The following is a 16970-nucleotide window of genomic DNA, read 5'->3' on the forward strand; positions in this document are numbered from 1 at the left end:
ATTTCTCAGGAGGCAGGTCAGGTGGTCTGGTATTCCCATCTCTTGAAGAATTTTCCAGTTTATTGTGATCCACACAGTCAAAGGCTTTGGCATAGTCAATAAAGCAGAAATAGATGTTTTTCTGGAACTCTCTAGATTTTTCAATAATCCAATGGATGTTGGCAATTTGATCTCTGATTCCTCTGTCTTTCTTAAAACCAGCTTGAATATGTGGAAATTCATGGTTCACATACTGTTGAAGCCTGGCTTGAAGAATTTTGAGCATTACTTGGCTAGCAATTGAGTGCAATTGTGTGGTAGTTTGAGCATTCTTTGGCATTGCCTTTCTTTGGGGTTGGAATGAAAACGGACCTTTTCCAGTCCTGTGGCCACTGCTGAGTTTTCCAAATTTGCTGGCATATTGAGTGCAGCACTTTCACAGCATCATCTTTTATAATTTGAAATAGCTCAACTGGAATTCCATCACCTCCACTAGCTTTGTTTGTAGTGATGCTTCCTAAGGCCCACTTGACTTCACATTCCAGGATGCCTGGTTGTAGATGAGTGATCACACCATCGTGATTATCTGGGTCATGAAGATCTTTTTTGTACAGTTCTTCTGTGTATTCTTGCCACCTCTTCTTAATATCTTCTGCTTCTGTTAGGTCCATACCATTTTTGTTCTTTATTGTGCCCATCTTTGCATGAAATGTTCCCTCGGTATTTCTAATTTTCTTGAAGAGATCTCCAGTCTTTCCCATTCTATTGTTTTCCTCTATTTCTTTGCATTTATCACTGAGGAAGTCTTGCTTATCTCTCCTTGCTGTTCTTTGGAACTCTGCATTCAAATGGGTATATTTTTCCTTTCCTCTTTGCTTTTCGCTTCTCTTCTTTTCACAGATATTTGTAAGGCCTCCTCAGACAGCCATTTTGCTTTTTTAGATATCTTTTTCTTATGGATGGTCTTGATCCCTGTCTCCTGTACAATGTCATGAACCTCCATCCATAGTTCATCAGACACTCTATCAGATCTATTCCCTTAAATCTATTTCTCATTTCCACTGTATAATTGTAATGGATTTGATTTAGGTCATACCTGAGTGGTCTAGTGGTTTTCCCTACTTTTTTCAATTTAAGCCTGAATTTGGCAATAAGAAGTTCATGATCTGAGCCACAGTCAGCTCCCAGTCTTGTTTTTGCTGACTGTATAGAGCTTCTCCATCTTTGGCTGCAAAGAATATAATAAATATGATTTTGGTATTGACCATCTGGTGATGTCCATGTGTAGTTTTCTCTTGTGTTGTTAGAAGAGGGTGTTTGCTATGACCAGTGCATTCTCTTGGCAAAACTCTCTTAGCCTTTGCCCTGCTTCATTCTGTATTCCAAGACCAAATTTGCCTGTTACTCCAGGTATATCTTGACTTCCTAGTTTTGCATTCCAGTCCCCTGTAATGAAAAGGACATCTTTTTTGGGTGTTAGTTCTAGAAGCTCTTGTAGGTCTTCATAGAACCATTCAACCTCAACTTCTTCAGCGCTACTGGTCAGGGCATAGACTTGGAGTACTGTGATATTGAATGGTTTGCCTTGGAAACAAACAGAGATCATTCTGTTGTTTTTGAGATTGCATCCAAGTACTGAATTTTGGACTCTTGTTGATTATGATGGCTACTCCATTTAAGGGATTCTTGCCCACAGTAGTAGATATAATGGTTATCTGAGTTAAATTTGCCCATTCCAGAAGGTAACTAGTGGAGGCAAAAGTCAAACCTAGGCTATTACTTCTGAATAAACCACAAAAGCAAACTTCCCCAGAAAGTCCTATAGTCTGTACATTTTAATCCAATCTCCGCATACTTCTTCAACTCAAAAATACAAGTTAGAGTGCAAGTGATCACTTTAAGGATTTTTCATAAGATCCTCTTTTTAGCAAATATTCCATTTTTATATTGCTATGCGCCAAAGAATTGATGCTTTTGAACTGTGGTGTTGGAGAAGACTCTTGAGAGTCCCTTGGACTGCAAGGAGATCCAACCAGTCCATTCTAAAGGAGATCAGCCCTGGCTGTTCTTTGGAAGGAATGATGCTAAAGCTGAAATTCCAGTACTTTGGCCACCTCATGCGAAGAGTTGACTTATTGGAAAAGACTCTGATGCTGGGAGGGATTGGGGGCAGGAGGAAAAGGGGACGACAGAGGATGAGATGGCTGTATGGCATCACTGACTCCATGGAAGTGAGTTTGAGTGAACTCCGGGAGACGGTGATAGACAGGGAGGCCTGGTGTGCTGTGATTCATGGGGTTGCAAAGAGTCGGACACGACTGAGCGACTGAACTGAACTGAACTGAACTGATGCTTAGTAAGACCGGAAATGTCAAGTTATTAAAGAAAAAAAAAATTAAGCATTAAACACACTCAAACTCAAAGGTTATTCAGATTAACCCTCTTCTGTTTCTGAGAAAATTCCATGAAACAGACCATTCCCACCCTACAGTAACCTGGTCACCTAAATCTTACCATACAGAATATACTATTGTCATATCTTAGTACAGTAATATAAGATTAGGAGTGAAGAAAACTGAAAACTATTCTGAATAATGCAGGTCAAGTGAATGAAAGTACTCTTATTCTTTAACAATGAATGGACCTTTGTAAGGTTCTGTGAACATGAGAATGTGGGGCAAAGAGTGTCCATTAAACATGTGGTTGGTGTCAGTGATTGCTTGTGCCTCTGCTGATATGGTAGGGATGATGCACTACTTGAATCTTTACCAATGTCATCATGTTAAATGTCATCAGTAACTTATGAAGCCTTGTAGTTCAGTGCTTGTGTTCAGAAAAAAATATCATATTTGTACCCAAGAAAGCCAAGTGAAAGAAATAAGGCCATCTCTCCTCTGTTGAATCCTAAGTTATTTTCTCCATAGTTTCTTTTTTCTGTTCCTACCAGTTTCCTTCCCCCACTTTTAGTTTTACTGAGATATAATGACATTGTATTACATTCATGTTGAGTAGTTCCTCTTTTGCCTCAACAGTGAGACGACGTCTTAATCAGATAATACAGGCAAAAGAAAACCCATTTTCCTGTAGGTAAGGAGAAAGGACAATAATGCCAAGAGGGTCGAATGCTTAGAATGTGAGCTCCAAGGTGAGTGGAACTTTATCTTGTATCCTCCATGTATATAAAATGTGACTAGTATATTCAATATTCATGTGCAGACTGAATTACCTGGGAATGATCTATTAGCAGAAGAAGTCCTTTCACCACACTCATAGGGTCACTAGATGCTGACAGCATTTTGGACATCAAATCACTGTACCCGTTGAAAAAAGTGACAGGTCTGAGCTGAACATCAAAGAGGAGAGCTGACAAGCCAGCATAGGAGTCAAGGTTCTCTTCCCCCTCATCAGGAGTGGCTGCAATTAATGCCTCCAGTCCTTGGGCTTCAATGACCACCTAGGGAAAACGGATATAGCATTCATGGCATTAGTTCCCCGCCCGTTCTGTACAAGAGGATGAGCTATACCTACAACTTTCCTGGGGTTCCAAAAGTTGCCTGCAGCTGCAAAAAAATAGGCAAAAAATAAAACAAAAACAGCTCTGTGCCTGAATATGAGTTTGTTTTCTTCTTTCTTCTTTGTTTTCTTCATTTAATTCTCACAGCCACATTTGGAGGTACATGTGATTGTATCCATTTTGTAGATGAAGCCTGAAAAAACACTCAGATGGTAGAGATAGGTCTCAAACCTCTTCTGTCTGACTGCAAAGAACAGGAACTTTCCATTTAATGGCGTCATCCTAGAGACAGTTTCTGCAGAATTGTCATACACAGTGGATTGCCTGTCTCAGGGAGCCCCTGAAAACGAGGTGGAGAGATGTTGGCACAGTTGGCCCAAGTCTGTGCTATGAGAGGGTGTGCAACTCTCTAAGCCATGACTCACAACCTTCCACATAAAACCTTTTCCAGTAAAAGAAGAGACGTTGAACATCGAGAGCAGGTTCACACCCTGAGATCTACCAGACATAGGAATCCTACATATTCTCTGTCCTCCACACCCAGGGCCCTAGCCATGGGCGTTTGGCATTTCAGAGTGCATATCAGAAAACAGATGGTGATTCCTCAGGACAGAGGCATGGTTTCTGACTAGAGTCCTGTTAAACAGTGTAGTAATGCAATATTGATAAGAACTCAAGTTTATAGAACACTAAATCATTTCTAAAGATAAAGTGAGCTTATTTAGAAGATTATAGTTTTGATACGCATAAAAACTAAAAAGAGAGTATATTTTGAAATTAGGAAGCCTTTAAAGATTGTCACCAAATTTGGGGTAAAACTAAAGGGATGGAAGTCAGCCAGTTGTCAAATGTCTCCACTTTACTCTTTTCTGTCTTAGAAGTATTAGAAAAATTAGATCAACTCTTCGGAGAACCATATTCTATTATGAGAGCTTGCATTATGAAGAATCACTCTCTCCATAGAAACACCAAGAGAAGGAAATAGATTCTAGAATTAAATATCTGGAGCTCCAAGGAGTATACATATCTACGAGTAAAAATAAAATATTTTTGCAAAACATATGTGAGAAATACTGGCATGATTTCAATTTTGTGAACATTTGTACCTTTGAAAAAATATGGATGTTTGCATATTTGAAACTCTCTGGGACCATAAACCACACAGCCTCTTGCAGATGATGGAATCAGGATGACATGATAGATCCATGATTAATTTACACATTCTACAGTGTTATATCATTAGTATATATTTTATCCTACTTCACACTAACTGCTTACATAGTCAAATAAGCAAAATTAATGAAAAAATGAGATACCTGGATACCATGAAGAGGAGTTTTCTCAATATACTGAAAGATGTTCAGATTACTTCTCCTTAGAATGCCAGAACCAGAGTAAAGAATGTCAAGGCTGTAAGTAGATGCCGAATGGGAAGTCCCTAATGACACCAACAAAAAAATCCGCAAATTTAACAACAGTCACAGCAACACTGAGCAGGGCATGGGGCAGGGAGGGAGAACCCCTTTCTGGGTTACGTACGTTCTACGTAGCCAGTATATGCAGAGGAGGACCCACTCTTGGAGAAACGATCGTAATTATGAGCGACCATTTCCTTCAGAACTTGACGGACCATTTTGCTATAACACAAAAAAGGAAAAAGCTGCATTGTGATGGCTGTTTCCCAAGTCAGATTTGGAAGGAACCCAAATCCTCAGTGGAAAAAAGAAGGGGCCAAATTTTCCTCGTGCCACTCCAAGACTAGGGAGGTGCCAGCTGGAGTGTCAGCATCAGGATGAGGGTTTTCCCCTTCATTCCTCAGATATCTGAAGTTTAGTTTGGTATCAACATGACAGCAAGGTGAGGACACCCAGCTATGAGATGGTTGAAGCTGAGTGATGGACACAACTCAGAAGTGGAAAACAACACGTTCTTTGAATCATTGTGGTTCTATTGTCAAATAGTATATACCTTTAAGGAAAATTGTACCAAACTGGAGAGGCTGCCCAATCTTTCTTTAAATGTTTTCCTATACCCTCTAGTGTTGTCTAATGTTCAATTAAAGCGATACTTCACAAGGGACTTCTCTGGTGGTGCAACAGTTAGGACTTCATGAGCTTCCACCATAAGGGACACGGGTTCGATCCCTGGTCAGGAAACTGAGATCTCACAAACCACTCAGCATGGCCATAAAAAAGAAAAAAGAAAAGAAAAAGAAACATCCCAGTAAAACACAATGTGTGTGCTAAGTTACTTCAGTCGTGTCTGACTCTTTGCAACCCTATGGACTATAACACACCACGCTCCTCTGTCCATGGAATTCTTCAGGTAAGGACACTGGAGTGGGTTGCCATGCCCTTCTCCAGGGGATTTTCCCAATCCAGGGATTGAAACCATATCTCTTTCATCTCCTGCATTGGCAGGCAGGTTCTTTACTACTAGCGCCCCCTGGGAAGCCTGAGCATCTCTTTCTAAGTAAGGCTTAACCTTCTAAGGGATAGGCTATGGACTTCAGTATCCTTGGGCTTCCCTGTAGCTCAGCTGGTAAAGAATCTGCCCGCAATATGGGAGACCTGGGATACCTGAGTTTGATCCCTGGGTTGGGAAGATACCCTGGAGAAGGGAAAGGCTACCCACTCTAGTATTCTGGCCTGGAGAATTCCATGGACTGTATAGTACATGGGGTCCCAAAGAGTTGGACACGACCAAGAGACTTTCACTCTTATTGCCATTCCTGACTACTTAACATTAATTGCATCAGTAATAATAAAATTTAAACAGCACAGCAAAAAAAGAAAATAATCCACCAAAGAAATCTGTACCTAGGTCTGATGTAGAACATTATTGAGAGGAAGAAGAAGAATGTTGCCTTACAGGGTTCACCCCAGAATCACTAGGTGATATGATTTTAGCATGGAGAAGAAAATGTAAAGAGCAGTCCTCAAATATTCACAGGGACTGCATGTGAGTGAGTGATTAGCTCTCTTCTGCTTTGCTCCAGGGATGAAGTAAGGCTGAGAGAAGATTTCAGTGCTACTGAAAATGTAGTTGGATTTTAAAACATTACTAACATTTGGCAATATGATATTACCAGACCGAACAGGAGACCTAGAGTGAAAAAAACCATATCCAGAGTTCCAAATCATAGTGCCAAGGCGAAGTTTAATCTGGCCTGCTAAATACTTCTCTTATGGGAAATTTGGCAAACTCTTTGGTTTTATGCAACATAACCCAGCATAAAGACCACACCGTTATTATTAGCCACATGTGTATCACATCATTATACAAACGAGCTTGGATAAGCAGAGAGAGGGGCGCTGTTCCCTACCTTGCAGGTGTTTCAAAACGTAGGATGTCTTGGACAATGGAGAGCATGTACTTATTCATTTCTTTGGGAAGTTCCCCAATAGAGAGCAGGATGTTTTTTACTTCCATGTAGGATGGATTGTTTTTTAAAATGATGGCAGCTGCAGTAGTACGCACAGTTTTTTCATGTATTTTACGATTCTGGTGGTATATCCTGTTCATAGTCTTCTTTACCTGTAGACAAGATGTTCAAGCTTGGTTAGCACACATCTCATCTCATGAATTTATACCGTGGCAGGAAGAGTTCATGCTCATAAAAATAGACATGTGCCTCTATATTTCCCAGATTTCTTTGACTTAGGGTGGGGCCATAGTTCTGGCTAACAAACCATAAGCAGAATTTCTGTGGGTGACTTCTGGGCTGAGGCAGTTAAGTGCTGATATATCTTATCCCTCTCTTTCATCTACTACTATAGTGAGTTCATGGCCACATTTTCCCTTAGCATGGATTAGCCATAGCATGGATGAGAAGCCGAGATGTGAGAAACTGAGATTTTTGAGTCTTGATTGCTATGCAGCATATCATAGTATTACCTAACAGACATAGATTTTTCAAAGGTACTACTGCTACACGACAAGGGACCTCTGGAGAGAGATGACTATATGAACCTATATTCCTTACAATGAAATGCCTCAGAATTTTCCATCTTTTTAAAATTAATAGACTATTTTTTAGAGAAATCTTAGGTTCACAGAAACACTGAGCTGCAGGTATAGCATTCCTATATACCTCCTGATCTCCATCCCTTCCCACTCCCCCTTCCACACAACCTCCCCTCTATCAACATCCTGCATCTCAGTGGTACGTGTATTACATTTGATGAATCTATACTGATCATCATTATCATCCAAAGGCCATAGGTTATAATAGAGGATTTTCTTCTTCTTTTTTTTTTTACAAAATGTTAATACTGAAGAAAATTCATCAAAATAATTACATCCTGTGGCAACAACTAATTTCATTAGTCACTAGCATCACCTAACAATAGGGGTTCTACACTAGGTATTTCTTTCAATTCTACTCCCCTCTGCCTTGTTCTCTCTCTCAAATGTTAACCTTGTTTTCGGGTACATAGGAATTAAGAAACTCATCAAAACAAAGACAACTAAGAAGAGACTGAGCCAGAATCTATCTGTCTCAAACACTCATGACCCTAATTATCACACTTCATAGCCTATCAACAAATGTAGCTGCAAACTTAGAGCATCATTCTGAGCAGGCAGTTTATCTTACACTTTGTAAACATTCTCTGTCCTAAAAAAATTTTTAATTTGGATGGCTTCCTGAATGGTCAGACTTAAGCCAGGTTATTCCCATGTCAAACAATTTAAGAGCGTCTTAAAACTTGTGGGGTGTGTGTGTGTGTGTGTGTGTTAATCACTCAGTCATGTCTGATTCTGCAACCCCATGGACTGTAACCCATCAGGTTCCTCTGTCTGCGAGATTTCCCAGGCAACAATACTGGAGTGGTTAGCCATTTCCTTCTCCAGGGAGATCTTCCCTACCCAGGGATCGAACCTGGGTCTCCTGCATTGCAGGCAGATTCTTTACTGTCTGAGCCACCAGGGAAATAAAGATATTTCAGAGAAGAATTTGTTTCTTAAAGTAAGAGAAGGTGCTTCAATATTTATGCTTCATGATATAGGGCATTATCTACTCAAAATGTGAGGCTACTTCAGAACCGACTTAAATCCAATTGAAGTTATTTCTAAACAGGAAAAAGAAATTCTTAGTTTGGGGGGGGAATAGGGTGACTTCAGAGAAGTTTGCATTTGACTCATGATTAGGCATGCTTTTTTTTTTCCCTTTTGTGAAGGTTGAAAATATTCTTGGAGAACTTACCTCATCAGTTATGAAAGGGACATCATATCTCTGGAGTGTGGTGGCGGCAAGGTGGCTAATGGGCCCTTCTCCTGTCTCTGTGTACTTCAGAAGGAGCGGGATGCCTTCTGGAAGCCGGGCGTTCTTCAGAGCCAGCAGGTACATCACGATGTCCTCTTTTTTCTCTGCTTTTTCAAGTCCTCCCAAGATTAACTTTTTGGCTTCTATTACTCCCTAAAAGAACACATTCTACATCAGACATGTGTGTAACCACACATGAAACAAAGCTTGGGTAAGATTGGCTTCACTCTTGTGTCCAAGACAACAGCCTAAAGTTTTACAACATTTTGCACTGGTTGCTTGACCGAGGCACGCAATGAAAATGAAAAAGTAAAGCTTGATAAAGGTATTGTTATTTTTTAAATACACACATTAACATATCTGCAACAAACAATGAGTATAATTAACAATGGGCATATTTACTTTTAAACACATTCTGAATGTATAAAGTCATTTTAAAAATTCCCTTGTGATCAATTATTCCTAGAATTACCCATTCATTGAAATTCTAAATAATGGTTAGGAGGTGCCTAACTGGTGGCACTCACCTTTACTTTTGTATTAACTATGGTGATAGCACTTAGGACTCAACTGTAAGGTCTTGTTCTAACTGTTTAAAGAGTGCTCATTTCCACTCAATTCCAAATTTCATTAACGCTGACACACTTCAAAAAACCTTTCTTGAATGCCTTCTGTGTAGCAGGTACTTTGCAAACATATTCTTTAATCAGGAAAGGCCTTATGTTTTCTGGCCTAGAAACTATTAACTTACTAGTTAATAGTTTAATGGAAAAGTAAATTAGAAATAGGCTCTATTTTACCTTTGTTACTAGGTATGTTTTAGGGGCTCAGTGTCATCTATAGGCTTCAGGTACACACACACACACACACACACAATGGGAGAGATGGGGGGTAGCGAAGACATAAAAGACTCTCAAATAGAATGAAGATGCTAAAGCTTAAATGTAATAAAGAAGTGCTATTTCTCAACTATCAGACTGAACTCTAAAAACCCAAAAGTTTGATAACATACATTGTTATTGAGCCTATTGGGAAATAGGCATCCTAGTGGGAACCTAAAATGTTACAAATCCCGTGGAAGATAATTTGGCAAAAGCTAACAGATCTGCATTTTGATCCAGTACCCTAGCCCTGAAGCTATAGCTCCAAAAATAAGAGAAAATGTGCCCAAGATTATCCATTTAAATATTATTTGTAAAGAGCAGAAGCAGTGGACATCACCTAATGACCATACATGGGAGAATAAACCGCAGTGTCTCAGGCTAACACACATGGAGTGCTAGGCAGCTGTGAAAGGGAGGAGAAAGATCTCTGTGAACCAGTATGGGCTGATGTCCAGAATATGTTGTTAAGTGGAAAAAACAAGATACAAGAGAATGTATACAGGAGTTTATAGTTTGTCTAAGAAAAAAGGAATAAGAATGTGTGTGTACACCTGCTTACTGTTGCAAAAAGAGACAGGAAAGAGAACCCCAAACTAATGATACCACTTATGTAGAAAAAGTAGGTAAGAATGGGTGGAAGGGTAGGAAAGGGAATGAGACCTCTTTGAGGATATTTTTAAAATCAAGTTTTGACTTTCAAATCATGTTCCTATTTCATATATTCAAGAAATGGAGTTAACAAGGATGAAAGGATGCTAAAACTGAATTCAAACAAAATCTAATGAACATGAATAAATATCAGATTAATAACATAACTAAACAAAAGAGAATAAAAAAGAATTAACCCAAGTAATGTTTGAGCATAGTACTCTGATTATACACCTTTAGTGTAATATATTCTAAAGACAAAAAGATTGTGAAGTCTTGAACTTTACTTAAGGTAGTTTGTTTTTTGTAGTGATATTCGTGTAACAATTTCAAAGCTATTTTGTGCATGCTTTAGGACTGAGCAAATGAATCACAGTATTGATGTTCTTGAGAACCAAGGTTCTCACTGTGGGAGAAGGAAGATATAATTATGGAATGATGGAAGGAGAGAAAGAACCCTGTAGAACTGGATTAGAATTAGAGGTAGCAGTATGAACTCACAATTTAATAAGTATAAATACATGTATTCTGTCCATTGTAAGAGCCTAGATGCAATGACCTTCAAGTAATGAGAAGTAAAAGTCTTCAGGGGTAAAATGTCAGATGCATGCAACTTACTCTCAAAGGGTTCAACCAAAATAATATAAAATGAAATAAGATAATTCAAATAGGACAATACATTAACAACTGCCAAATTTAGATGAATATTTGACTTTCAAATCATGTTCCTATTTCATATATTTATATGAATTATAATGTAGGTATATTTGTAGGTATACAAATATTCATGGAATTGCACTATCCTCACAACTTTTTCATAGGTCTGAATTTTTTCCAAATAGAAATTTGGGGGAGAAAAGAAATTAGGATGCAGTGAGATCAAAATGTAAGCAAAAACAAATATTAATGGGAAACAGAAATAGAAGTAAAATGCTGACTGAAAGCTGGCTATATAATAAACATGGATGGAAAAAAGGTTATATTTGTATGTATTTAACATCTTTAACCTATTTGCCTTACAGAAAGATGAGTTGAGTTGGATATTAACTCATTTAGATTTTCCATATTTAGTTGTGCTTAAAAGTGAGTGTTTTGTCATAATTTAATGAGGAAGATGTTAAAATTGATAGTCCACTCAGGCAAGTGGAGAAGCTTTGAGGAAATGAAATTAAAAATAAAATATAAAGTTCTAAAGTAGTTAGAAGTAATTAAATTTCTCCCATAAAAACTCAAAAACTGCAAACCATACTTACTATAGATAATAGTCTGCCCTAGGAGGTAGCCTTAGAATCTAATATTGAAGAATAAGAACTTTACCATATATACATATATACATCATTCAAAGTTGAGTACAGTACACAGTGGGTACTCAATAAATATTTCTTGATGCGGGATTCTTGGACTATTCACTTTCAGCAAGCACTTACTGAACATCACCTATATACCAGGCACCATTTTAAGAAATTGGTGTGGAATGAACATAGATCCATTTCTGCAGTGAACTTATATTTCAGTGGGAGACAGAATAAATAATCCATGTAATAATTAACTGAATTATAAAGTATGTTCAACAGCAATAATTGCCATGCTGCTGCTGCTGCTGCTAAGTCGCTTCAGTCGTGTCCAACTCTGTGCGACCCCAGAGACGGCAGCCCACCAGGCTCCCCTGTCTCTGGGATTCTCCAGGCAAGAAAACTGGAGTGGGTTGCAGGTGGTGAAAATAGAGTAGGGTGAGGGGAAATAGGAACACCAGTTGTGGACAGCATGTGAGTGTTAAACAGGATGGTTTGGAGCTATATATACAGTGACTTAGACTGGATTTGCACTTACTTTCAGTTTGCAGCCTTGGTTCTGACACAACTTCCTGACAAGGGCCCCGATGATGATCATAACAGATTCTCTGATGTCATTGCTTCCAAAAGAACCTTTGAACTTACTCTATTAGCCAAACAGGGATAAAACAGATAACCAAAACATTTAAACATTTTCATGGAATATTTTTCAGTAAGAAACAAAGTAGCCAAAGCCTAAAGAAACTGTTTCCATATTTCTAGATTTCAAACTCTGAATTTTGCTTTGGGGACACATAAATTCACTATCTAGCTTTGAATGGAAGAGTTGGTAAAGTCTTTCTAGGTATTTTTAACATAGATCTGTGAATTCCTGAGAGGTTTATGGATTATATTCACTGCATCAGTGAATCGAAAAAATGGTCTGTAAAATTGTACGTGTGGGTAACGAGGGACTTCACTAATGCTATCGGATTTTCAAACAAGCCTATTTTCCAAAAAAATTATGAATTATTCCCCTAAATCATAAGTGAATAAGTGCACTTTCTGTTTTTAAACCCTGGGTCCAAGAGAACTCTAGATTTTGCTTCCAATATAATTTTTCAGTAACAGAAGAATTAATATGTATTGGGTTGGTGAAACGGTTCATTGGGGTTTTTCAGTAATAATGTATTGAAAATCCCAAAGGAACTTTTTGGCCAACCCAATACATAACATATAATGATTATATGTTATACAATGTACTGTACATAAAATAGCACCAAGATTTTTGAAGTCAAAATAAATCTTTTAAAGTCAAATTGTGAAGTATAACCAAGACTGAAATTGAAATTTTGTCCTATGTCACATTACATAATAGGTGAATATAATCTTTAAATTTCCATTAAACATAGCTTAAGTTATCTAGAGAAATTGCAAAGATACACTATGTGAAATATTCTACTTTGTGAAATAATCTACTCTACAATTAGTGATTAATGAAAGAAAACAGTCTAATAGAATTTAAATATGAATAATCAGAAGGTTCTAGTTTCAGCTTTTATTCTGATGCTGGCAACTTTTAATTACTGCTTAGATTCCGAAGATCAGCTGAGAGCTTTAATTTTGGCAGTGTCCATCTGACTTACAATGAGGGCTCTCAGGAGTTCTTCATCAGGATGTGAGGCAAATGCACAGGCATAGAGAAACCTTTCCTGGAGGATAACGCTCTCGGTGCTTTTGAAATCCAGAAAGTCCAAAATGGCGTCTAATGAGTCTGGTGTCTGAGCAGAGGTGACAGCATCCACTAGCTGGGGTCTAAAACAGAAAACAGTCATAGATATCAATTTTAGGGTGCTTAATAAATTATTTGAATTGCTACCATTCATAGACCCATTGGAGAAGGAAATGGCAACCCACTCCATTGTTCTTGCCTGGAGAATCCCAGGGACGGGGGAGCCTGGTGGGCTGCCGTCTATGGGGTCGCACAGAGTTGGACACGACTGAAGCAACTTAGCAGTAGCACCATAGACCCCACTGGTTTGAGTTTCCTAAAGAAGTGAAAATTTTTTATTTAAACAAAAGAAAAGTGATGGATTTCTCTGAAAGACACTACCCCATTTTATTTTAAGCCTCTCTCTTAACTCCCTTCTTTCTCACTTAATGTACCCTCAGAATATACAGATTAATCTTACTGTATTGAGATCAGATCAGATCAGTCGCTCAGTCGTGTCCAACTCTTTGCGACCCCATGAATCGCAGCACGCCAGGCCTCCCTGTCCATCACCAACTCCCGGAGTTCACTCAGATTCATGTCCATCGAGTCAGTGATGCCATCCAGCCATCTCATCCTCTGTCGTCCCCTTCTCCTCCTGCCCCCAATCCCTCCCAGCATCAGAGTCTTTTCCAATGAGTCAACTCTTTGCATCAGGTGGCCAAAGTACTGGAGTTTCAGCTTTAGCATCATTCCTTCCAAAGAAATCCCAGGGCTGATCTCCTTCAGAATGGACGGGTTGGATCTCCTTGCAGTCCAAGGGACTCTCAAGAGTCTTCTCCAACACCACACTTCAAAAGCATCAATTCTTTGGCGCTCAGCCTTCTTCACAGTCCAACTCTCACATCCATACATGACCACAGGAAAAACCATAGCCTTGACTAGATGAACCTTTGTTGGCAAAGTAATGTCTCTGCTTTTGAATATGCTATCTAGGTTGGTCATAACTTTCCTTCCAAGGAGTAAGCGTCTTTTAATTTCATGGCTGCAGTCACCATCTGTAGTGATTTTGGAGCCCGGAAAAATAAAGTCTGACACTGTTTCCACTGTTTCCCCATCTATTTCCCATGAAGTGATGGGACTGGATGCCATGATCTTCATTTTCTGAATGTTGAGCTTTAAGCCAACTTTTTCACTCTCCACTTTCACCTTCACCAAGAGGCTTTTGAGTTCCTCTTCACTTTCTGCCATAAGGGTGGTGTCATCTGCATATCTGAGGTTATTGATATTTCTCCCGGAAATCTTGATTCCAGCTTGTGTTTCTTACAGTCCAGCGTTTCTCATGATGTACTCTGCATAGAAGTTAAATAAGCAGGGTGACAATATACAGCCTTTAAGTACTCCTTTTCCTATTTGGAATCAGTCTGTTGTTCCATGTCCAGTTCTAACTGTTGCTTCCTGACCTGCATACAAATTTCTCAAGAGGCAGGTCAGGTGGTCTGGTATCCCATCTCTTGAAGAATTTTCCACAGTTTATTGTGATCCACACAGTCAAAGGCTTTGGCATAGTCAATAAAGCAGAAATGGATGTTTTTCTGGAACTCTCTTGCTTTTTCCACGATCCAGCGGATGTTGGTAATTTGATCTCTGGTTCCTCTGCCTTTTCTAAAACCAGCTTGAACATCAGGAAGATCACGGTTCACATATTGCTGAAGCCTGGCTTGGAGAATTAAGCATTACTTTACTAGCGTGTGAGATGAGTGCAATTGTGCAGTAGTTTGAGCATTCTTTGGCATTGCCTTTCTTTGGGACTGGAATGAAAACTGACCTTTTCCAGTCTTGTGGCCACTGCTGAGTTTTCCATATTTGCTGGCATATTGAGTGCAGCACTTTCACAGCATCATCTTTCAGGATTTGGAATAGCTCAACTGGAATTCTATCACCTCCACTAGCTTTGTTCGTAGTGATGCTTTCTAAGGCCCACTTAACTTCACATTCCAGGATGTCTGGCTCTAGGTCAGTGATCACACCATCATGATTATCTGGGTCGTGAAGATCTTTTTTGTACAGTTCTTCTGTATTCTTGCCACCTCTTCTTAATATCTTCTGCTTCTGTTAGGTCCATACCATTTCTGTCCTTTATCGAGCCCATCTTTGCATGAAATGTTCCTTTGGTATCTCTGATTTTCTTGAAGAGATCCCTAGTCTTTCCCATTCTGTTGTTTTCCTCTGTTTTTTTTGCACTGATCACTGAAGAAGGCTTTCTTATCTCTTCTTGCTGTTCTTTGGAACTCTGCATTCAGATGTTTATATCTTTCCTTTTCTCCTTTGCTTTTCGCTTCTCCTCTTTTCATAGCTATTTGTAAGGCCTCCCCAGACAGCCATTTTGCTTTTTGCATTTCTTTTCCTTGGGGATGGTCTTGATCCCTGTCTTCTGTACAATGTCACGAACCTCATTCCATAGCTCATCAGGCACTCTATCTATCAAATCTAGGCCCTTAAATCTATTTCTCACTTCCACTCTACCCTAAGCCAAATATAATTTGGAGGTTTGCAAATAAAATTATATAAATAATATTACAAATTAGGTTCAAATTCTTTTCTCCATAAGTAATATGTAAAAGCTATGGTCTCCCAAATCGATTCTTTTTCTAATTAGCTTTGCAACTATATACATTTCTTAAATGTATAACTAAGGTAGTATCATTCAGTGGAAAGATGGGACATTCTTTTAACTTTCATTTATACCCAAGAAAGAAATTTCTGCTCATTTTTTTAAAAAATAAAAAGCAAAAAAAAAAAAAAAAAGCCAAAATAAAAAAATAATAAAAAATAAAAAGCACCATGGTGCAGTTCAAGTTCAGACTTCCCAGGTGGTGCTAGTGGTAGAGACGCTGCCTGCCAGTGCAGGAGAGGTAAGAGAGGCGGGTTCGACCCTGGGGTCAGAAAGATCCCCTGGAGGAGGGCATGGCAACCCACCCTCCTGGGGAATCCTGCTTGGAGAATCCCATGGACAGAGGAGCCTGGTGGGCTACAGTCCACAGAATCACAAAGCGTCAGACACAACAAGCGATTTAGCATGCACACAAGCATGGTTCAAGTTCAATCACAACAATTAGTTGTTAGTAGAGTGAAACTCCTGAAGGAAAGTGCTAGTTACATCATCTACTCATCAAGAATCTCTGATTGGTTGAGTCTTGGGATGATAATATTTCTGAAACTAGTTGCTATACTAATGAACATAAGATGTCTGTATATATTTCATTTCACATCTGCATAACAAATACATACACGTATCTAATGCATTACATATACACATATTTTAAAAAAGATATTCTTGTACTATACCATTTTGGCCCTAACAAAACGTCATGGAATGGAACAGACTGAGAGAGAGATAATACTTATTAAGTGTTATTATTGCAAACACTGACTAGCAGTTTTAGGTATGCAACCTCTTTTCCAAATTGGGAAAAGAGTATATCAAGGCTGTATATTAACACCCTGCTTATTTAACTTATATGCAGAGTACATCATGAGAAATGCTGGGCTGGAGGAAGCACAAGCTGGAATCAAGATTGCCAGGAGAAATATCAATAACCTCAGATATGCAGATGACACCACCCTTATGGCAGACAGAGAAGAACTAAAAAGCCTCTTGATGAAAGTGAAAGAGAAGAGTGAAAAAGTTGGCTTA

At 38.8% G+C, this 16970-nt stretch overlaps 1 protein-coding gene across 1 annotated transcript in view; it reads right to left on the reverse strand.

Annotated features, from left to right (window-relative positions):
- Positions 1-16970, reverse strand: part of MTTP (microsomal triglyceride transfer protein) — a 56747-nt gene that overhangs the window by 12203 nt on the left and 27574 nt on the right. Inside the window, exons 9-15 of the mRNA XM_019962404.2 lie at positions 13209-13377; positions 12122-12229; positions 8700-8912; positions 6819-7030; positions 5033-5130; positions 4810-4931; positions 3206-3433 (exon numbers count right to left, since the gene is read on the reverse strand). Coding sequence (XP_019817963.2) covers positions 3206-3433; positions 4810-4931; positions 5033-5130; positions 6819-7030; positions 8700-8912; positions 12122-12229; positions 13209-13377 — 1150 coding nt within the window. The remainder of the gene's footprint in view (positions 1-3205; positions 3434-4809; positions 4932-5032; positions 5131-6818; positions 7031-8699; positions 8913-12121; positions 12230-13208; positions 13378-16970) is intronic.

Source organism: Bos indicus, chromosome 6 (assembly GCF_029378745.1).
Source record: "Bos indicus isolate NIAB-ARS_2022 breed Sahiwal x Tharparkar chromosome 6, NIAB-ARS_B.indTharparkar_mat_pri_1.0, whole genome shotgun sequence".
Lineage (NCBI taxonomy): Eukaryota > Metazoa > Chordata > Mammalia > Artiodactyla > Bovidae > Bos > Bos indicus.